Consider the following 24,706-nt stretch of genomic DNA (forward strand, 5'->3'; position numbering starts at 1 on the left):
AGCACACAAACTGAGCAGCATAAGCAACAGAAATTTATCGTCTCACAGTTTGGAGGCTAGAAATCCAAGGTCAAGGTGTCAGCTGGGCACTGCTCCCTTTGAATGCCTGGGAGGTAGGTAGTGAGTGGGGAGGCAGTTTCCATTCCAGGCCTCTCTCCTAGCTTCTGATAGTTCTTGGCTTGTGACAACATAATGCCAATTTTAAGACTTCAACATACACATTTTCAGGGGACACAGTTCAAACCTGTAATGTGAGAGCAGTCGGTTTCCATGTACATGGCACCATGTATCTTATTCAGGTGTACTCTAAAATACCATAATGGGGTATGGTCAAAATGGACTGGCATCTGGCCTAGTTCCAATGGGGAGGTAGGTATTCACTGGCCAGCAAGGGAACTCTATAGGAGGTTAATTCACAGATTATTCCTTATAGATAAATCAATAATCTTGGATGAATATTAAGAGGTTTTAAAAACTTAGCCTTAGGCAAAATAAGAAATATTTAAAGGAGTTAGTAAGTTCCCCCTCAATAAGAATATCTAAGCAAAATCTTGATGAGCTATTGGCCAGGGGTGCTTTAGGATTCTTTCATTTGAAAGCTGGTTGGACTAGAGGAACTTACACATTCACCTCGACTCTAGGATTTTGTGCTTCCTGCAAAGACTTTTCAGAGGCACACCTGATGTTTTGTTGCAGAGTTCTGCACCAGGCAATATCTCTAAAGTCCAAAGAATTGATGTGAAAATCCAAATAATGCATCAATTCTTCTAAAATCCATTGCTGGTTTTACTGCAAAAAGTTTTCAAGGCAGAAAAAAATAGGTCCAGATCTTTGACAATGGCTCTAAGTCCAAAGAGTTGATGTGAAAATCCTAGTGATGCATCAACTCTGCTAAAATCCATTGCTGGTTTTACTACAAAAAGTTTTCAAGGCAGAAAAAAATAGGTCCAGGATCTTTGACAATGGCAAGATAAAGACAGTAAACTCAGATGCCCTGCAGGACTGCTCTACCAATGATACCACTCTGAGATATTTAAGTTGACATCCATAATCACAGCATTGGCCTCAGTATTTCTCTGTCATGAAACTTGGCCCTCTCCAGGGAATGAAAAAATAAGTATCACATCTGTGACAACTCTAGCATTTCTAGCAGGAAAAGCAAATCCTGAATAAGCATCAAATGCAGTGAATCTGACCACACAATGGTAAAATAATTATTTCAATAAAGATTTTCATTTCAAAAAATGAATTTTTCTATTGTTTTTACAATAATCAATTTAATTACTGACAGTACAGGTCAGGCCTCACTCATGGCCATAGTGTAATCACTCACCTTTCTAGTCCCTATACCACTATACATTTTCACAGGATTATACATAGAATTCTAAAGCAAAATAATCCTAGAAAATTTAAGTGGAAATAAAAATATATAATCGAATTAGACATACCTTTTTTAAATATTTTGTACTCACATTATTATTTTTTTTATTGCATTTCAGGTTTTGGGGCACACGTGAAGAACATGCAAAATTGTTGCATAGGTACACATATGGCAGTGTGATTTGTTGCCTTCCTCCCCATCACCTATATCTGGCATTTCTCCCCATGATATCTCTCCCCAACCCCCTACCCCCTGCTGTCCCTCCCCCATTTCCCCTGAAAGACCCCAGTGTGTGATGCTCCCCTCCCTGCGTCCATGTGTTCTCATTGTTCAACACCCACCTATGAGTGAGAACACGTGGTGTTTGATTTTCTGTTCTTGTGTCAGCAAACTGACACAAGAACACAAAAGGGTAAAAAGGAATGAACAAAGTCTCCAAGAAATATAGGACTATGTGAAAAGACCTAATCTATGCTTGATAGGTGTACCTGAATGTGACGGAGAGAATGAAACCAAGCTGGAAAATACTTTTCAGTATATTATCCAGGAAAACTTCCCCAACCTAGCAAGGCAGGCCAATATTCAAGTCCAGGAAATACAAAGAACACCACAAAGATATTCCTCAATAAAAGCAACCCCAAGGCACATAATCGTCAGATTCACAAGGGTTGAAATGAAGGAGAAAATGCTAAGGGAAGCCAGAGAGAAAAGTCAGGTTACCCACAAAGGGAAGCCCATCAGACTCACAGCAGATCTCTCAGCAGAAACCCTACAAGCCAGAAGAGAGTGGGGGCCAATATTCAACATTCTTAAAGAAAAGAACTTTCAACCCAGCATTTCATATCCAGCCAAACTAAGCTTCATAAGTGAAGGAGAAATAAATTCCTTTACAAACAAGCAAGTACTCAGAGATTTCATCACCACCAGGCCTGCTTTACAAGAGCTCCTGAAAGAAGCACTAAACATAGAAAGGAACAACCAGTACCAGCCACTCAAAAAACATACCAAACTGTAAAGAGCAACAACACAATAAAGAAACTGCATCAACTAACAGGCAAAACAGCCAGCTAGCATCGAAATGGCAGGATCAAATTCACACATATCTATGTTAACCCTAAATGTAAATGGGCTAAATACCCTAATTAAAAGACACAGACTGGCAAATTGGATAAAAAACCAAAACCCATTGGTGTGCTGTATCCAGGAAACCCATCTCACATGCAAGGATACACAAAGGCTCAAAATAAAGGGATGGAGGAAGATTTACCAAGCAAATGGAGAGCAAAAAAAAGCAGGAGTTGCAATTCTCGTCTCTGATAAAACAGACTTTAAAACAACAAAGATCACACGAGACAAAGAAGGACATTACATAATGGTAAAAGGAACAATGCAGCAAGAAGAGCTTACGATCCTAAATATATACACGCCCAATACAGGAGGACCCAGATACATAAAGCAAATTCTTAATGACTTACAAAGAGACTTAGACTCCCACACAATAATAGTGAGAGGCTTTCATACCCCATTGTCAATATTAGAGAGATCAACGAGACAGAAAATTAACAAGGATATCCAGGACTTGAACTCAAGCCTGGACCAAGCAAACCTAATAGACATTTACAGAACTTGGCACATAAAAAGACATACTTTTTTGTACATAATAAGACACTAGCATTTTTTTTCTTGTAAAAAACATGCTTATTGTAGAGTAGCATGCAGAAAAATATAGCAAATAAAATAGATACCACAAATAATACCATCTAATATTTTCTTCAGATTTTCTATGGTGTTCATATATACAATACTATTGGTTTTATATTGTATACAGATATTTCCTTTTATTACCACTTGATGTTATACTGTAATACTTTTCTAGTATCATTAAACATTTTATATCATTTAGATACAATATTTTATTTAGACATTCCCCTGGTTTCAGGCAGATTGCTTAAAGGTAATCATTTCTATTTTAAATCATGCTTTAACAAGTCTTTTAAGCATTTTTTGTTTTGGTCTAAACCTGAGGTCATTTGTGAGTATAAATTCACAGAAGAAGACATTTTTAAGGCTCTTGGTAGATAGTCCAAGACTGCTTTCCAAAAAGTTTGTGGTGATTTATAGATGACCTAAGAATATTTGAGGATATCTATGTCATGTGCACTCACTAACATAATTACTGTGTTTTAAAAATATTTTGGTTTGAGTATATCTTAAGTAATTAATCAATAATTCTAAGGAAGCCTCATATCATAGGTGGGAAGGTTTGTCTGAAATTGGCAAGGAATAAGGTACTGGAATAGATTACTGAGGTAGTTTGCATTGTCCACAGCCTTAAAGATTTGCTTTGCAGAGTAAATAATACAAAATTATGTGTCTTGGATTGTTTAGTCATTCAATTGCCTGAATGTCCAGGGACAAATCACTTGATCATGTCTAAGTATTTCATGTTAGGGTTTTTAGAAAGCTTTTAACACAGTTTTGATTGAAATAATTTTTCAGAAAGCCCGTTTCACTTGTTAAGGCATTTCATATTTAGCTGAATTTTAAGTATGCTATGGGATAAGCCAGAAACAAGGAGACGTAATTCTCCATACCATATTTCATCAAGTCTAAGACACACATTTTTCACATCTAAGCATCTTTAGCATTTGGATGTATAATAAGCACTGCGAGTACTCTTGGATTCCTCTTCTACGTTCATGCACCATAGCTCCCTGTGCTTTCACTCTCAACACTCACCACCTGCACCTCTTTGTTGGAGGGCTGTCCTTAGGCTATAAGAACAGGCTTTGACTGCATTACAGGCTGTAAGCACCTGGAAATTTACACCTACCCTCACCCCCATTCAATGATTGTGCAGAGGTATAAATATTCCTGGTTCTCTGGCCTCTCACTTGAACCTACTGTAGAACCTTTTTGTTTCTAAGGCTCCTCTGTGGGAGTGAACCAAAGTCGTCTCCAGAATGGGCTTTGCTTGACATCACACTGTTTGTGGGTTTCTTTTCCCCTTTCCCTTTGGGTTGATCTTATTTCTCTATTTCCCTACTACTTTTCACCCTTGGACCACTTCCTAATTCACATAAATCCTCATGTCACAGGAATTAAACATATTACAGGAAGCAACTTACTATAAATGATGTCTTGCAGTTGCTGTCGCCCAGGCAGTCATAGTGATATGGTTGTCTTTGCCTGTGCATGCATGAATTTGGTTGTTCTTTCCATGGTATGACTAGACTGTTACTCCTTTACTTTTTGGTCAATAAACCATTTAAGGACTATAAATGAAGGAATATAAATCCTGATAGTTATCTAAAATTCTTCTATTAAGTCCTTTTGATAAGATTTAAAAAAAAGTGCCAGCATCAGCATTGTAGAATGAATGTCTAAGACAGGGGAAAATATCTGAGACCACAGTAGAATATTCCTTTAAGAAATGCTGTTCATCTTGATGGCAGAGAGGGTGTTATTGTGAAAAAATGTGGTTTATGACAACTCTGATTCAAAAAAGAGATGCAGAAGAGTTCAATTCTGAATGTACAGAAGCTTTGTTAATATCATAATCTATTTATATTTCATTTTCTTTTACACACATGATTTAAAAAAAATCTATGCTGAAATAGTTCCCTTGGATTTACTTGAAGGGCTCTAAGATAAAAATCTAAGTATTAAGCCATATTTTAAATCTTTTTAAAAATTTTTAAAATAATGATGAATCTTATAACTGATGAAATACTAATTGGTAATATGGTACTTATAGAGACAGAAGAAATATAATCGATGAACAGTAAAACTGAGGTAACATCATAGACTTCCCACTTTCTATTTGTAGTGACTTCTACTGGTAAGTGAGGAACCACCAGTGTTTGGCCATATTCTTGAAATTGTGTAGGCTTTATTAAATATTTCTTATTCCTCCAATGTGTGTGTGTGTGGTGTGTATATACATACAAATATATATATATGCACACATATATATATACACACACACATATATACTAAATGTATGTTTGTATATGTATGCATTCTGTTTCCTTCAGATTTTCCTTATATTGAATACTTTCATTATTCAGAGAAGTAATCCATGCATTTAATTTGGTGTCAGCTTTTCATTTTTGTGTGGTAATCACCAAACAAAAATAAAAGCTGGCATTAGATTAAATACATGGATTACTTCTCTGAATGATAAAACTGCCTAAAGAAATAGGATCTTCTCATAAACATCTTTTCATATTCCATTCCCTAGAAATTTCTAATTTTACTGGTCTATATTACCTATTCCTATAAGGTCACTTCATTATCTACTCAATTTGTTTTGTTTTCCTGTTTTCTATTCTCAGATGTGCTGATGAAATACGAATTTCTTCACTGTGAAACAGAACAGTCAAGCAATTCCAGTGGGGTTAGTTTTAGATGAGATAATTTCTGCAATTTCAGAGTACTGTGGAAACACATAGCTCTCTTGTGCCAAATCAATTCTTCAGTAACATGATTAATTAACCCATAAGAACAGAAGTTTGCTGCTGCTCTGCAATGCACTAACCTTGTGTTTTCATTTCAGGCTTTATCTACCCTTCTATACCAAAATCAATCTGTGGTATTGCTTTAAAACCTTGGGCAAATCAACAATGTGTGAGTATGTGCTTTACAATCCTTTTACTGCAATCATACTGTGAGTTTTATGGCCAAACTTAAGTAGCATACACTTCCTTCTTCAGCAAAATCCATTATATTGTTCCCACATTAGTGGAACTAGTTAGTACAGACATGCTTACTTAAACCCTCACCTCATTTTCTTTTTAATTCAATTTTTGTTTCCCTGCCAGAAATAGGAAACAGCTAAAATAGACTTTTTTTTTTAAAAAAGTGACATTTTAAATTTATTCTGTAAACATTTATTAAATTTTACTGTGCTATGTCCTGTGTGAGGAATAAAAAATAATATATGGACTGGGAGTCAATAATAAAGGACTCACAGTTTACTAGGAGAGATGATACATGCCCTACTTTCCTATCCAAATTAATTACAAATATAGTGTGATAGATACTTTGTTAAAAGGTATTCAGCAATAGGCAACTGGAATAGGATTTCAGAGTCCAGGATTTTAAAATAAAATACCCCATAGCAACAACACATAAACAACAGACCACCCTGGCCAGTTTTCTGTTTTCCCATTTCCTTCCCACTTCCACCTGATTTATTCACTTGGCTACTGATGTTGAGTGGAACAGCCACAGTGAGAGAGACTAGCTGGCTTTAACCGGAGTTCCAGAGTTCATTACCACATGGGGTAAGAGAAGGTAGGACCAGAATTTAAGCCTCTAAGACTCAATAACCCAGCTCAGTAGATAAAAGTATATTAGTAAATATAGTAACCAAATGAGTGTCTGGACAAACAGGCCAGCAGCTCTCTTGAGGTGGAAGTTCTTGCTCCACCGTTCCTGAAATGGAAGACGGGCTGGGTATGTGTATAAAAATGCAGGAATGGCATCCATAGAGTGCCAGCCCTGGACATGGGGAAGGCAGCATGTATCAAGGAGGTCTTCAAAGAAGAGGTAAAAGGAGAGCAGAGTCTATATATGAGAAAAAATCTGATGCGGGAATGGGGCAGGAGAAGCTTCCTAGACAGAGAACAGTATATCTGACCAACTGTTGGGGATAAGAAATTATGCTAGAGAGAAAGCCAGGGGCTCAAACAATAGAAGGTGCTAGGGAACTACTGAAGACTAACAAAAGAGCAATAGAAGCAATTTTTGTGTTAAGAAAATTCTAACAGAAATGTGATGGGTAGATTGATGGGGACAGGTGCGGTGGAGAAGGAAGAAGCTATATTACCTATGTTGAAATCATCCAGGTAAGAAATGAGAAAGACTTGAAAAATAAATAGGCTGTGTTTGCATGAAACAGAGAAAAGAGAATATATTTAAGAAATGTTCTATAATGCACTCCTTTTTTTAATTCTAAACTCACAAATTAGGTAAATCACTGCTTAGGGAAGAAGCAGAGGCAGGCCAAAAGTGTTACTTTAAAGGAGCACTCTCTACACAGAAACACCAGGAATAGGGAATAAATGATCCTGAGAAATACTAATCTTGCAGTTCTTTCCTTTCCTTGGGGTAACTGCTAAACTCTGTGGGCTGTCTTAGTCCATTTAGGAGCTGCTATAACAAAATACTTATACTGGGTAATTTATAAACAATATAAATGTATTGTTCACAGTTCTGGAGGCTGTAAAGTGCAAGATCAATGTACCAGCAGATTTAGATTCTAGAGGGCTTTCTCTCTGCTTCAGTGTTTGGTGACTTCGTGCTATATCCTCACAAAGCAGAAGGAGCAAACCGGTTCCCTCAAGCCTCTTTCATAAGGGTACTAATCCCATTCACCAGGATGGAGCCTCATGACCTAAGTCACCTCCCTAGAGCCTTACCTCTTAATACTTGTACCTTTGGGGTTAGGTGTCAATATATGAATTTAGGGGCTGGGCATAAACATTCAGACCACAGCAGAGGCTTACCTAGTGCTAAGGCACCCTGAGTTGGGATGGTCTAATGTTATTGTCCAAATTGATTTCCATTGAGAGAACATGTGGATTGAATGGAAAAAAATCCTCATTCAGGTCCAGCAGGTCTTCCTGCTACTCATGTGATCCTTTTGGATTCACAGAAATCAATCTAATCCTCCAATGTGGACCACACTGGGCTGAAGGAAGCTCACTGGAGTTGTCCAAGGTCCCACTGCCTAAACACACCACATAATCATTTTCATTCTAGGGGACAAATCTAACTGAGGTTTTGCTGCTCCCTGGAACTCGGTCCAGAAGGTTAAGCACAGATTCCTTTCTCTGAGCCCTACCAACATTTTTGTTCTTTTGTCTCCTCCCCACAGCCAGGGGAATTATTTCCTAGACAGTGTGTAAGAAAGCCTCATCTTCCTCATTATATGTGCTTTCAAATCTTTGATCTAAATAATAAATCCTTTCCAGTTCCCTAAGGAGCTAGATTTTTGAAATTCAAAAGAACATGCTTTCCTCTGCTTTCTGATATCACACCCTTTCTTAACTTAATGAACATTAAACTGCCCAGTAGTTCAAATATCTGATAAAGAATGGGAAGAAGAAAAGGAAATGAAAAAAGCTTTGGTTAATTTCACTTATATATCCTTTGCATAGAATACGAATTACACAAGGGCTAGAAACACATATATCTCACATTGTATCCCTACTACTTAGTGAAGTGTATCTAGTAGCATGTGGTAGCTCTCGGTAAGTGTTAAGTGAGTAAATGAATACAAGAAGACAGAATCCCTGTCTTCACGAGAATGACTACTTCCAATATTGAGGAAGACAACAAACAAAACAAGATTAGGGCAAACTGATAAATAATGTGAAAGAACTAAAGAGGGTAGAGTGATACAGAGAATAATTGGGTGATGGGGGAATGGAATGAGGGACAGAACTACTGATCTGATTGCCCTTTCCCTCCGACCAACCCAATCTCCAAAAGTAAAAACCGAACTTTTGAAAAAAGTAGACAGAAATAGTATAAGTTTAAATGTAAAAAGTCATATGGAGAAAGCAAATACAGAATTGCAGTTAATATTTACAAAATCATTATGCAGGCACAATATTACATGCAGATAGTTGTAGTTAAAACACCTTGAGTATTTCATTTCTAAAGTAAAGCTCCATAGGCATTCTGTTTAAAGTTCTTTTCATCTTCTCAAAAGTTACATGCAATAGAGTGGGCAAGTTGTTTTAATGATAGTTCAGTTCTTTATGTACATTGTAAAAATGTCAAGCATGTTGATTCTTCAAAAAGTTGCATTTCACTTAGCAGAGAAAATAAAAATGTTCCATTTCTCCCTAGAAAAAGGATAACATTTTCTAATTGTGCAAGCACTTTATGAAAGTATCATTTGACTCTATATTTTGACAGCTGCTTTGCATTTATTATTGGAGAGGCTCCTCTTGTGGCATGTTTCTTTTTTTTTCTTTTCTAGTCAAGAGGTGTTAATATTATTTTGGAATTATTCAAGTTTAAGAGAGTGATAAAGGGTCACTCTTCAGGGGTTCTTAATAAACAACCCCCTAACTTCTTACCCCTTTAAAAGGTTTTTGAGGAAAAAAAAAGAAAAGACAGTTTTAGACTATGAGCTCCTTGTTTTGAGAATCAGTACCATTTAGCCTCATACAATACAACTTTCACATTTTGCCTGGCATTTAGTAGGTGGTCAGGAAGTGTTTGCTGAGTTGAACTGGTTTTGGAAAAGGCAAGGGATTACTATCCTCATTAATCAGATAGGGAAACTGAGGTCCAAGGAAGTCGAAGATGGATTTGTATGTGTTTGATACTTTACTGAAGGTTCTTACCCAATTTAGCTCCTTTATAAATTGGTCCTCCTTTATAAATTGGCCACCATTACATGTAAAGTAGGAAAAGAGTAATGATGTGTTTGACATATAGTGAGGTAGTCACTGCTAGACTTCCCTGTATACAGCAAGCCAGTCTCTGCTGCTGAAGGAAATTTAAAACTTAATGATGAAAAAACTCAGGTTCTTGAACTTGGTAGGAGGAAGGTTATTCTTTCAAGGACAAAAAACCCCCCAGCAAATCTATAGCAACCTTTGGACTAAAAAAAGTCTTATCATACCTAGAAAAAAAGGCTCATATACACTATTGGTGGTAATGCAAGTTGGTCCTACTTTTATGGAGGAGAATTTATGAATATCTACCACAATTAAAATGAATGTAACTTTGACCTAGCTTTGATCAAGAAATTTATGAATGTATTCACACTATATACATACTAGCACAAGAGTGCAAAGATGGAAGAGGATTTAATGAATATATAAATGTTCACTGTGACACTGTCAGTAAGAAGAACACTTAAAACATTTTAGTGTTCAACAAATTGCTGGCCACACAAATTATGAGTTGTGTGGGTAGTGATATTTTATGTAGACATTTGAAATAAAACATTAATCTATGTATTGACATGAAAAGATGACAACATAACAAATCAAAAGCAAGCTGCTTAACTGTGTGATTTCCTTTGAATAAAATAACTCACCACAGTATTAGTGACTGCTACCTCCAGAAGGTAAGATGGGCTATCTCTTACTTCATTCAATTCCATAGTACTTGATTTTTTTTTTTCAAAAGAATATGGATTAGTTTTAAAATTCAGCTGGGCTAGGTGGCTCAAGCCTGTAATCCCAGCACTTTGGGAGGCTGAGTGGGGTGGATCACAAGGTCAGGGGTTCAAGACGAGCCTGGCCAACATGGTGAAACCCTGCCTCTACTTAAAAATGCAAAAAAATTAGCTGGGCATGGTGGCATGCACCTGTAATATCAGCTACTTCGGAGGCTGAGGCAGGAGAATTGCTTGAACCCGGGAGGCGGAGGTTGCAGTCAGCTGACAGTGCGCCATCGCACTCCAGCCTGAGTGACAGAGTGAGGCTCTGTCTCAAAAAAAAAAAAAAAAAAAAATCAAAAATTAAGAAGAGGCTGTTTAATTCTGGCCACACAAAAACTTTGTTGTTTTTTTTTAAATCAAGAGTAAGTGGAACTCAGGAAATGATTAGCAATGGTTCTACTTCACCACAGTGCCTAGCACGGTGCTTGTCACATTGTTGGTGCTCAATAAATATTTTGAGGGAATGAGTAAGGATGACTAAATTTGGGCACACTAGTAAAGTGAGATGGAAGGACATAAGAGCATTCAGATTTTCTAACCCTAAAATCCAAGCCAGTGAGTCAATGAAGACTTTATGATGACCATGCTGCTACGGTTGATTGATGTTAAAGAAAGATTGGCTACTCGCCAAAACATAATTTGAGGGTCTTAGCATTAGAAAAAGATTCTTGCTAAGCCCCAAACATGGTTCTTTTTTGAACATCTCTTATGGCATCTACCTGTTGGTGTAGAGGTCACAGAAGCATTATGAAGAGGGAATCTGAGAGTGGCCAACTGGTCAGTCTATTCACACACTGAACCTCCTCAGCAATATCCCCCAAATAACAAATTTAGATTGACTAAAACCAGTGCTTCCATTTTCTCCTGGGAATTCTTTCCTTATCAGCTTTAACTACTAGAAAGTTCCTTATGGCACTGAAATAGAACCTGCCTTTGTATAAACTGAACCCACGGACAATAAATCTAAGCAGCTCTGCATAGTGGTTTAGAGAACAGGTTCTGGACTCACAGATCTGCCTTGAACCCTAGCTTCTACATGTAGGTGCTTTGTGACCCTTCAGCAAAGATTGCTCACTCTCTAAACCTAAGTTTATTCTTTTAGAAATGGGAATAATTACAGTTTCTATTTTATGGAATGGTTTTAAGAAGATCATAAATAAATATGTGCAAACTGCTCATCACAATGTACGGCACAAAATACTCAATAAATAATATCATTATAATTGTTCAGGCCTTTTTCACTAGGAATTTGACAGAAACAGGGAGGCATATGGTACAAAATAGCAGTGAAAAGATGAGGTGTCTCTGTCGGTGGGCTGGTGCCTGAGTACTCTGATTTCAAGTGACTCAAACACCTCCTTTGTTTTGCTCACTAGAAACAAATTAGAAAATTCTCCAAGCAGGTGGAGAAAAATTTCATACGATTAATTTGACAACAAAAGTTTGCACATTCACAATTATAGACACTACTATATAGCATACCTCATTCACCTCTGGTGGAGTGGGTGTGGGTGGGGGGTGAGGGGAGTGGGCAGGGGGTGGTGGTGCAAAGAAATAGTTCCTTCTTGGGCTTCTCTCGAAACTTTTCTCCCTTAAGCTTCCTAATGTTCAAATGGCTATCAGGCAAAACACAAGTCTTCTCTAGCCATCCTGAAACATTTTTCATGGCTAATGACTACATATCAGTCTGAAGTTGACTTTATATTATTACTCAAGACATAAATAATAAATCCTAAGTGTATTCAGGAAAGGATAGTTGAGCACAATGTATATATATCTTTACCACATAAGTCTGTATTATATACCATATGAAATTCAGTAGACTAGGAGATTTAGGATCTCAATTTACTCATCTATAAAATGCTTACAATGGATGGTTCTTACACTATGTTCTAAGGAGTTCTGGGACTGCACAGCAGTGCTGGGTGCTGCTTGACTTGGGCTTTAGGCTTCCATCTTGTTTCAAGTAGAGCAGCAATGTTTTAAAAGATAACTCTCTTCTCATTAGCTCCCCTCAAACCATTGCTCTGGGAAGGGCAACCTAAGCAGGGCAAACCACGTCCTCCACTTTAGGAAAACATGAGCTGCTGAAAGAAGCCTGTTGAAACAGTATCACATTGCAGCTTGCCTACTTGCTGGGGGCTTGGGTGCTGAGAAGGGGGAAAGGTTTATAAGAGAAGAATAGTAAGGTTATAGAGGGGCCATGTTTGACTGAAGAGATGCCTTCTGAATCTCTGTGGAATGCACACCTGTGGAGCCAGCTGCATCAACACAATCACAGTGCCCTGCATGATGGGCTGTGACCTCCCTCTGTGGGGACAGCAGGCTGTTGGGGGAAGGGGATTGGATGTGGTATCAGAAGACTTAGGAGTGAGTCTCAGGGCTCGGAGAGGGAGCTTCCTCCCTCTGAACTGCTACTTCCCTACTGAAAAACAAGAATAAACATACCCACCAGATCAGCCTCACAGGCATGTTGTATGGTTTTAAAAAATGAGGTCTGCAAAGCATTTTTTAAATTAGAAAGCTCAATAAAGATATAAGCTGTATTCGTTAGTGCATCAAATGTCTAAATGTGATCCTCAAATTCCAAAAATCCTGCTAAGATCACTTTCCTAATATATGAATATAAAAGGTTAATTATCAAATTAATGAGGTGTTTCATTATGTTCATATACTTTTTCAATATGTCAAGACCTTATGAAGAACTACATATGAAATTACAAAGAAAGATCTAATTATATATGAAAAAGTATACATATTATAGAGTCTAATTATGTGATTTCAAAAATATGACTAGATTATTCTCAAAGAACTACTGCAGTGACAATTGATTTTTTTAAATGTATAAAGAAATATCAAAAGTTTTACAAAAATATACAAAGTCCAGAGTCTCTATTTTATCCTTCAACAAGTAGTGTATGCTTCACTCCTATTTTAGACTGTTGTATCTCAGGATTGGATGTTATGTGTCTCTGCTCATGTCGTCCATGTAGACTGAGATGCCAGATGACCATGGAACTCCACTTCCTAAGGAAAACCATCAACTTTTCTGGTTGGGGAGTTCTCTAGAGCAATCCTCTTCATTCTCCTCTGAGCGAGACAGATTCAGGACACTCATCACAGGATGGATCCAGGATGTAGTCTGTGTTACGTGACTTGAGAAGAACAAGAATGCAATTAGAATCCGAAAGACTGGCTTTTTACTCATCCATGCAATTACTGATCCTGGTGATATTGCTTCTACCCTAGTAAAGTCCCTGTGATAGGAAGCAGTTAGAAGTAGATACAATAGTTTTAATAAGTCTTAGGCACACTTTAAGGTTCAACAGAAGCCATTTCTTTCTTTCTTCTTTGGTTAAAAACGAATGCAGGTGAATGCAGCATCTCTAATGCCTCTCCTTTCAGTGTCTGACATTCAGTCAGTCAGCAAGTCCAATGACTGCCTTGCTGTAACATCTCTGGAATCTGTTTCTTGTTCTCCTTTTTCACTGAAATAGGCTGGGTCACTGAAATAGTTTGCCTCTCTGCCTCTGCTTTAGTTCTTTTCTAATTCATTCTCTACGCCAGCCAAAGAACTTTCTAAATGACAAATTATACACTGTTACTCACTTGCTAAACATTCAATGCCTTCTGGATCAAATACATACTTTACTATGAAGTACTTTGGTTTTTTTAGTTGCCTCAACATACCTTTTTTTTTTTTTTTAAGACAGAGTCCTGCTCTGTCACCTAAACTGGAGTACAGTGGCATGCTCTCAGCTCACTGTAACCTCTATCCCCTGGGGTTCAAGCAATTCTTGTGCCTCAGCCTACCAAGTAGCTAGGACTAAAGGTGTGCATCACCACACTCGGCTAATTTTTTGTATTTTTAGTAGAGATGGGTTTTTGCCATGTTGGCCAGGCTGCTCTGGAAAGCCTGGCCTTAAGTTATCCACCCACCTCAACCTCCCAAAGTGCTGGGATTACAGGGATAAGCCACTGCACTCGGCCAACAATATTTTCTTCTTTCCCATAATCCTTTCCCATGAGAAGTTAATTCATTAATTCTAAAAAACCAAATATCCCTTAAGAATCTTCAAATCTGTGCCCATAGTCTTATCTCTTATTACATTAAATTATAAATGCTCATTTGCTTTTAGGCCTTCCTACTACATATGAAGCTCCTTAGGGCAGAACTGTGTTTCTTATCTCTGAATTTATGGGGCCTAACATATTCTCAGAACAAATGACCAGCATCCTGAAAAAGTGTTTCAGGGAAATAACACAAGCAGAGATGAGAAAAGAAGTAAAAAAGATATTGGGTATGTCTAGAAAGTGGTGACACATCACAAAATCCTGCCTTTAACCTGGTGATGGTATTTCTTACACCTAGCGTCCTACTCCCAGCCTTTGGCTGAATGAATCTCCTAAATCCACCACCACCTTCCCAATTCCTGAGTGCACAAATTAGGACAAGGACTGGTTTTTCCTCCTTGGACACTCTTTCTAGCCCTGGTTTGCCCCACTCCTTCATCAATACTAGATCAGTTTCCCTAGCCTTCATCCTACCCAAACTCAACCTCAGAAGCAGCATCATGTCTTAGATCAAGTGCATTTGAAGGCCAGTACTTACAAAGATGACTTCAGATTGTGAATCTGAAAGTACCTCCATATTATAAAGTAACAATTTCCGAAATACGTTACCAAGTGTTTTAAATAAATGTTACTTGAAGAATAGCCTGGCATAGTGGCTCATGCCTATAATCCCAGTGACTGACTTGGGAGGCTGATATGGGAGGACTGCTTGAACTCCAGAAGTTTGAGGCTGCAGTGAGGTATGATACACTACACTCCATCCTCCAACCTGGGTTACAGAACAAGACCCTGTCTCAATCAATCAATCAATCAACCAATCAGTTAATCAATGTTATGTGAACATATAATTCTATGGTCAAATAGTTTGACAAAATTGAAAAGGTTTCTTTACTACAGGATTTCCCAGAGAACTTTAATATGCTAATTGTGCTATATGAGTCTCCAAGACTATGTAATATTACTCAAAGTAACATATCTCTGTTGACAAACACAGGGCTAATCTTCCATTGAACACAAGTTGGCAACTATCACAAAAATGCATTCACTTTATTTGCCACTGATTATAATACTGAAAATGTTAGATAGTATAAATGGTAAGTTCCACTGTTATTATTGGTTTGGTTTGTTTTCAATCCTATATATATATTTTGTTCATCCCCCATACACAAATTGTTCAGCTCCTCTGTTTAAATATTAAAAGTGTATCTTTTCATGAAAGAAGATTACTAGTGGTTTTATGATGGCATAAAAAGGGTTCAAGTTCTTTAAGAATCAAGGTGAAAGTAATAAGGCCCAGGCATCTTCACAGTTTCAAAAGCTCAGAGTGTGGTTTAGTGTACAAAGAATCATTATTCTCTTGACAATAATCCACATTACTAATATCTCTTTAAAATGGTTTAATGGAATTTCTTATTATGGAGGCCAAATTTACTAAAGCATTTGATTCAGCACAGGTTAACTTCATTTCAAGGCCTTTATAAAGCTGGAAAGCTGCCTAACTTGAAAGTGGTTTTAAAGAAATACTAATGAGTGTAACATGAGAGGGCTGGAATGCCACTGCAAGGTGAAATGAGGACACATCGCTGGGTACGAACTACCTGTTTAAAACTAAAAGGAAAAAGCTTGGTGAGACAGCTTTGCTTATTTTAAAATATTGGTATATATATTAATACCTTAATGTTTATCAGCAAATTTATAATATATTAGCCCAAAGAAGAGACTATAATTTAAATCATTTTAATTCCTCTCTCTCCATAGTATAAAGTTCTATAGTATGGGAAGGAGGAAAAACAGGAGCAATTACCTAAGGGTAAGTAAGTCCAGCTTTGCTATTTGACTTTTTATAAATAATATTCTCTTGCTTGAAATATTACATCTGTCCATATATGAACATTCCATTAAATTGCTAATTTAAAATAATCAAAAGGAAAATGTATAAGAAAAAAATGTAGTTACAGACTCTGAATGGTGAATATCATAAAGTTCTACCAGATGGTCATCCTTGCCAGTAACCTTCATTAAGCACTTTTAAAGCAATAAATCAACATCTGATCTACTCCAAATATAAAAGTAACATCATAAAATTTGATTAACCTTATAACTTGATTAATCTTGTCTTCACAATATGCTTTTTTGAACATGACTAAAAACACACATGCACACACCTAAGCATCAAATATGCAGTTACTACAACAGGTACTTACTAGAAGAAATACGCTAAAGTAACAGAGATATGTTCTGTGCTTCAAACACACATTTCAGACCTGGGTCTTTGTTAAAAATGTCCAGAACCAATGGGACACAATGCTTGTGAAACTCAAGTAATGCATGTAAAGTGCCCGGCAGAGAGGAGATATACAATAAATAATCATAGCTGGTTTTATTGATAATTAGGGATTTCTGATTATTGTAAGAAAAATTTGGAATTCTTCCTATGATGCTAGAAGAGGGCCATTTGTGTGTATACCATTCAATTTTATGTCCTAGTGAGCACTGTGGCTAAAGAGCTTTGACATAATCGGTATGATGAGATAATCCCAGATTTACTGGCTTGGAGAACATTCTAGTATTAAAAATATTTCCTCTGTGATTTGTGTGCTTGGTAATTCAGCTGATAAGAGAGAGAATAAGTCAGCCCTGTTGACTCTGTTTAATTAATAAAGATCCCATGGTTCTAAAGGGAGATGTTGCTACTTAGTATAAAAAATTTAGAGGTTTGGAAAATAAATGAAGCTTACTATGAAACATGAAAATTTTCTATTTGAACATACAGTACCTCTGGCAAATGCTTCTGAAGAGACAGTGCATCTGACCTGATTTGGAGAGCAGTCAAAAGCACTTCAGACATATTTAAAAATCTAAAAAGCATAATACTATTTGCCTCTGAATGGTTGCCAAATCTGTTGTTGGAAAACAATAATAGTTGATTTGGGAAGATAAGAGTATTGTGTGTTTTAAAAAATAATATTAGTAAACTGAAAGACACATTTTAGAGCTTATTAAAAATCCTAAGAGAACATGCTTTATTTTATTGACATAGAAATGTAAGTGAATTATTTAAATCTCATTATAATTACCCTCCTTATGTTTCTTACCTCCTAGCTAAAGGAGCAAAATGTTTTCTTTCAAAATAAAAATTAGGACAACCTGTTAAACATAAAGTGGTTTAAAGATAAAAAGGGCACTGTTCTGTAGAAATTTATTCTTATAACCATCTGTGATGATGAAAGACATTCTTTTGTTAATCTTCCATCATAGATGGCACTATTTATACATCATTGTGAATTTACAGGTACTATTTTATTATGTTTAAGACGAAGCTGTGGAATAAAGAGCCAAAAGTAATTAACTTCCAGTGTCATTTTTGGGGGAGGGGTGATAGTCATATGTATATAGTATTTATATAAACCAGAAAACAAAGACAAATAAGTAACTGGGGTGACAATTATATGTATATAGTATTTACGGAAACCAGAAAACAAAGACAAATAAGTAACTATAGTTTAATATAATTTGTTTCAGGCACCAGTAACTTTGAATCACTGGAAAATTTTACAACTGGCCATAAACTGCAAGTAGTAATGACAATAAAAATTTATATTTAAAAACTAATTCCAATTGAAAACAAATTAGAAGGTAGGAATGCAGATGAACCTTGTCAATAAGATTATTAAAAAATAACCAAACCATGTTAAAGCAGCATATAATCTTATCTAAACACTGGCTATGAGAATAATAATTACAGATTAATAATAGGAAGTATCTATTCTAAAATATGTTTAAGAGAAAATTGCAGGCATTTTGTTCTCACTGGTATATAAGGAGTATCCTTTTATATAACTTTGAAAATATGCCCCTAAAATCAAAATGAATATTTCTCATTAGTGAACTTTGTAAATATCACGGAACACTTTGAGCATTTTGTAATTAGGGATTTGGAAATCCAGTGAGGCTCTGATCAAGTATTAGCAGGATCTCATTCAAATCTTTACAGTCTAGAGGACAAATTTTATTTTATTATAAATTTATGGTAATTTCTATTAAAATCATTTATCTTTTAAAATCTTAAATTCCAATTAATTAAAAAATATTTAGGTCTGAGATACAAAATCATATTATAAGAATCTAAAGCTATTGTAACATATTACTTATGCACATTAGAAAAAATTGTTGTCACTACACTTACAAAAGATAAACACTGAGAGGAAAATTCCTGAGGAAAAAGTATGTAAAATATTAATTTTATTTTTTCAAATAATGTCCACAGCCTGGATTGCAGTATAGGGCTAAAACACGCCAGGTACAAAGCCAATATAATTAATTTTTCAAAGAAGTAAACAACTCTGTAGTGACAGATTACAGCCCTGGGTAACTCAAAAAGTGATGCTGTTTTTGAAGGATGGAGATTTTCATAGAGGTACCTTCTTAATACCAACGCTAAGTAACAAAGTGCAGATGTGATCAAAGAAGATCTGTGGCCCTCTTAATATTGAGATCATTCATCTGATACAGCTGTTCAGGTATGTGGCAGCTGAGTAAGACTTTAACATCAGGTAAGCATTTTGTACTTTACAATGTTCTTTGCTACCAATTTTCCAATTTGCTTTTCATATAAATCTCACAAACCTTATTTTTCTTGACAGTTTTTACAACTGATGAAACTGAGGCTCAGAGTATCAAAGCCCTGCCCAAGGTCACACAGTGGTGTGACCACTATCCTCTCTCCTTTACCTCTAACTCTCTGTAATCATTTTCTACTGGAGTAACAAATTTCTACAAATTAAATGGCATAGAACTATACAAATTTACTATCTTAAACTTGTGTAATTCAGAAGTCCCACATAGGCCTTACTGTTCTGGAGGCTCTAGGGGTGAATTTGCTTCTCTGCTTTTCCAGGGCACTCACATTCCTTGGCTTATGGCTCCCAACTTGAAAGCCAGCAACATAACATATCCTGGATTCTGCTTCCACTGTCATATTTCTTTCTGTCTCTCTTCTTCTGCCTCCCTCTTCCATCGTTAAGGACTCATCTGATTGGACCCATTTGGATAATCCAGAATAAACTCCCTATTTTAAGATTAGTTGATTAGCAACCTTAATTCTACCTGCAACCTTAATGCTTCTTTACCATGTGACCTAGCATATTCACACTCACAGGTGCTGGAGATTAGGATGTGAACATTTTTGAGAGCCACTATTCTGCCTACCCTTTTCTCCTTCCCTTAAGCTGCTTCTTCCTCTAAGACTAGGACCTCATGGAAAACGCACTGATTGGGATCAGCTCTAGCAATTTGCCTAAAACTTGCTAAACGTTTAGCATGAAAAATTATATATATATGCGCATATATATATATATATATATGACACTATAATGGATATAATCTACTCAATGAAGAAAAAAAGTTGCTAGAGACCTCATGAAAAGTTATTTTTGGGAGAAGCAACTATATGGACTAAATTCATATGTTGAATCCTGAATCCCCAGTGTAGCTGTATTTGAAGATTGGATCTCTATGGAGATGATTAGGGTTAGATGAGGTCATGTGGCTGGCAGGACACTGATCTGATGGAACTGGTGTACTTGTAAGACGAGACACCAGAGATCTCTCTCTGCGTGTACGAAGAGAAGAGGCCAGTTAATGACACAGCCAGAGGTAGGCATCTAGAAGCCAGGAAGAGAGTCTCACTGGAAATCAACCCTGATGGCACCTTGATTGTGGACTTCTGTGAGAAAATAAATTTCTGTTGTTTAAGCCACGTCTATGGTGGTTTGTTATGGCAGCCTTAGCATACTAATACCGCAACCAAATTTGGAAAGGAAAGTGTTTGACAGAAAGTATTCGTTAGTAAATCTAAATAAAGCGTCCTGGTAGCAAGGAAAATTATACACCTTTCAAATAAAAGTATTAACCCTCAGAAAGATTCCGAGTTTCCAAAGTACTTTATGAAAGCCCAAAGAGTTTATTTTAATATCTCAATTAAATGCTAAAAAACATGCTACATGCTTACGTTATACCTGTCATCAGTTAAATGAGGGGAATAAAAGGCTTTGATGCTGAATATTTAGATCTAGATGTTCTTTTTATTTTAGTGGGCTTCTCCATTCTGAATAACCCAAGCCAGTTGCCTGGTATTTCATTTCATGACAATTTCTCACACAGTACCTCATATTCCCACATATCTTTGTAGGTATTTATAGAAAATCCTGAGCAAGCTGTCTCAGGCTCATGATCAAGCAAAGTCTCTGCTCCTATCACAGCGCTTTTGACTGGCCAGAGAGTGGCATAAATGTAGGTTTTGGCTACTGGTTTCCATCTGTAGTTGTGTAAATACTGTCATTTTAAACTCCTCCATTGGCAAATAGCAATAGTATAAAATAAGGAAGGAGAAGGGGAACTAACAGCTGTTAACCACTCGTTTTGTGCAAGGTATTTCGCTAGGTGCGTTTAACCCCAAATTTCATTCAATTCTCAAAACAATCTGGGGAGATGGATAGAAATTATTATCTTTGTTTTTGTATGAGAATAGAGGATAGAGAGTATTGAAATAACTTACCACTACCAAGGTCATACTCAAAAGTGGTGGCATAAACATTACAACCTAGCTCTGTCTGATACTAAAGCACTTTTTTTTCCGTATCAGTTGTTTCCACAGACTGCCAACAGCAGAATTCACTGGATAAATATTTATCATCCCTACAAATACCAGGCCTTGTGCTAGGTAATGAATATTCTAAACCAGTTGTCACGTAGATGGTTACAGCTTTGAAGTCCAATCAAGTGATTTCAATACGTTACAACTCATTCATAGCTAAGAAGTGTTTGGGGGCAAAATATTAAAAAGATCCATATTTCATCCTTTAAGTCCTCTGTTGTTTTCTTCATTGTAGCCTCATTAAGAATAAAATGCCCAGAATTCTTACATATGTAAAAGATAGTAAGGAGCCTACACACATTCTCCTTATCTAGTCTGAAGTCGGTTGCATAAAAATTGCCCTGACACCTCATCCAGTGAGCCTTAGATCTTACTAGTTTGCCAGTAGAAATGTCCTCATTCACAGAAAATGAATCAAAGTTAATTAAATCTTCAGCAGGAGGGTGTTAGGCAGTATCCACTAAAAGCTAAAATAAACTGGGCATGGTGGCTCATGCCTGTACTCCCAGCACTTTGGGAGGCTGAGGTGGGCGGATCACCTGAGATCAGGAGTTCATAACCAGCCTGGCCAACACAGTGAAACCCCGTCTCTACTAAAAATACAAAAATTAGCTGGGTGTGATGGCAGGTGCTTGTAATCCCAGCTACCCAGGAGGCTGAGGCAGGAGAATCCCTTAAGCCTGGGAGATGGAGGTTGCTGTGAGCCAAGACCATGACATTGCACTCCAGCCGGGTGACAGAGTGAGAATTCATCTCAAAAAATAATAATAATAACTAAAGGATTTAGAACAAACTAAAAGTAGTACCTTTTAAATTTCTAATTCAGGAACATTCCTTCCTCTCCATTCTCCCCTTTCTAATCTCCCTAATTTCTAATTGTATTAGAATTACCTAAGATAGGCTCTACTTACCAAATAAAGCTAAGGCCTAAGAAATGAAAATCTAAAATTCTTCTCTTTTGTGTTTTCCTTTGTTTATAAATGAGATGACACAATGTCACTAAAGCTTTTAACTAATACCATAGGCAGACAATCAAAATTTATTCACTCATAGATTATGAGCCATTTTTCCCTACTTGAAAACAACCTAATAGTTTGTTGAGGTTCTTTTACCCAAAAAACAGGCAATGGTTTCAGGGCATTAATGAATTTTGACTGGAGAGAAATCATGCCTACTGGAAATTAGTTATGCTGTAGAGTCATAAAAACAAAGCTCTCCCACACTGAACATTGAGTAAGAAATTGGGGGTGGCGGTGTTCTCATTGCATATTTTGTTATTGCAATCTAATAGTTGCATCATTACTGTTCATCATGGCAGAGTTCCTGCCCTGCGCTAGCAATATGCTCTAGAAGAACAAGATTGCAAAGATGTGGCATGTGTCCGACACACCACTTCTCCCTCTAAGCCCATAGCAGACATCTCCAGTTGATCAAGGTATACATCAGTGAAGTTGAACATATCCTCAGAATTCTTCTCAAAATAATACTTGAGACAGCTATTATCAACAGAGCTGGCATGAGTTAAAATCGATTTCCCTTCCCTGTTCTAGACAGAAACTTTTATCTTATTCAAACACATAGACTGTCTAGGTTCTACTGACATGCATTTGCAATGTTCTAATACTGCCTATGTGATAAAGAATGAAATTTATAACATGAGGAACAACATCTCAGATTTTAGGATCTGATATAAAGGCATATCAACCCAAATGAATGCATGGAGAATTATACGCCAAATTTAAGTAACTTAAAAGCAAATGATTATTTAAAAAATCACCAACAGTATAATTCAGGGGTCCCCAACCACTGGGCCATGGCTAATTCAGGGGTCCCCAACCTCTGGGTCATGGACTTCTAGCGGTCCATGGCCTGTTAGGAGTCAGCTGCACAGCAGGAGGTGAGCTGTGGGCAACCAAGTACTACTGTTTGAGCTCTGCCTCTTGTCAGGTCAGTGGTGGCATTAGGAGTGCAAACCCTACTGTGAACTTCACATGCAAGGGATCGAGGTTGCATGCTCCTTATGAGAATCTAATGCCTGATGATTGAGGTGGAACAGTTTCATCCCAAAACCATCCCCCTACTCCTTGGTCCATGAAAAAATTATCTTCTACAAAATGGGTTCCTGGTGCCAGAAAGGCTGGGAACTGCTGGTATAAATGAATATTCAAAGCAAGTAACTGACATAGACAATTTTGTATTATTTATATAAGTCATATGAAACATATATTTTACATATACTGTGAAGCAGCATCTGATAGGCATCCTCAAAGATGGTTCCCAGTGATTCCTACCTTCTGGTATTCATAAACTTGGGTAGGTGCCTCTTACACTGAACCAGGGTTGGTCATATAGCAGAAATGATGGCAGATCAGTCACTCTGACATTGGTTATAAAAGACACTTTAGCTTCTGCTAAAGTGTCCCTTTTGTCCCTTACTTCAAGGGAAACCAGCTCCCATATGGTGAGTAGCCCCATGTGTTCATGATATGATGAGGAAGTGAAGCCTCCTGCCAATAGCCTCACAAGTGAGCTTGGAACAAATATTCCAGCCAGCTCAATAGGCCACTCTTGAAGTCCCAGCCCTAGCTAACAGAGTGACTACAACTTCATGAGAGACCCAGAGAGAAAGTGAGAGAGCCAGAATAATCCAATGAAGCCACTCCTGGATTCACGATGCTCTAAAACTGGGTAAGAAAATACATATTGGTTTAAGCTAAAATTTTGGAGAAATTTATTATGCAGATATAGAGTTAATTAAGTATGCTCATTAATCACAGTGAATCTGAATCTTTCAACAGAAAGATAAAAGAATACAACAAAAGCAATTTGCAGCTATGCCTAATTTGTCATAAATTGTTTTACTACAAACTTGATAACATAATAATTTTGTTACATTACATAGTATGTATAAAGCATGTGAACTTTTAAATAGAATCATACAAAGACTACTATAAATCTGTAACAGAATATAACTTCAAAGGGTAAAAGATAAGAAATTGGGTAGAAAAATGAATCAAGTTATTCAGATAATTTCATTATAGCACCCTCAAGATCATGGACAGTTTGTTATTAAATTTAAGAATGTTGCAACTCTCTGTTTCTGAGGAGAAAATAAGAAAAAATTTCCTAGAATGCACAGATACATTTTTAAACTATATAAATAATGTATTTGCTTTTTTACATATATATGAGGCAAGTGAGCAAACTCTGCCCACATGCATATATGCATATACACATTGGTACCCAAACACACACACACAAACATACACACACACACACAGACATATATGTTTATTAATTCTATGAAACAATGGCTGTAGCAATGCCAACGCTGATTAAATTTGTTCATCCTAGGTAAAATGCTTTCTTCTCTTGCATCAGAATTTAAGTAGATGACAAAGTA

At 36.8% G+C, this 24,706-nt stretch overlaps 1 protein-coding gene across 4 annotated transcripts in view; it reads right to left on the reverse strand.

Moving 5' to 3' along the window:
• STXBP4 (syntaxin binding protein 4) overlaps positions 1-24,706 on the reverse strand; it is a 259,468-nt gene that overhangs the window by 67,988 nt on the left and 166,774 nt on the right. For 2 of the 4 annotated variants that reach the window (XM_008997349.5, XM_008997350.5), the window contains exon 18: positions 8,906-13,729. The exons of 1 other annotated variant lie outside the window; for it this stretch is intronic. In XM_008997349.5, coding sequence (XP_008995597.3) covers positions 13,615-13,729 — 115 coding nt within the window. In that variant the 3' untranslated portion in view covers positions 8,906-13,614. Of the gene's footprint in view, positions 1-8,905; positions 13,730-24,706 lie in introns of those variants that run through there. One more of the 4 variants, XR_013535859.1, reaches the window with a different exon arrangement.

The sequence above is a fragment of the Callithrix jacchus genome, chromosome 5 (assembly GCF_049354715.1).
Source record: "Callithrix jacchus isolate 240 chromosome 5, calJac240_pri, whole genome shotgun sequence".
NCBI classification, from domain to species: Eukaryota; Metazoa; Chordata; class Mammalia; order Primates; family Cebidae; genus Callithrix; species Callithrix jacchus.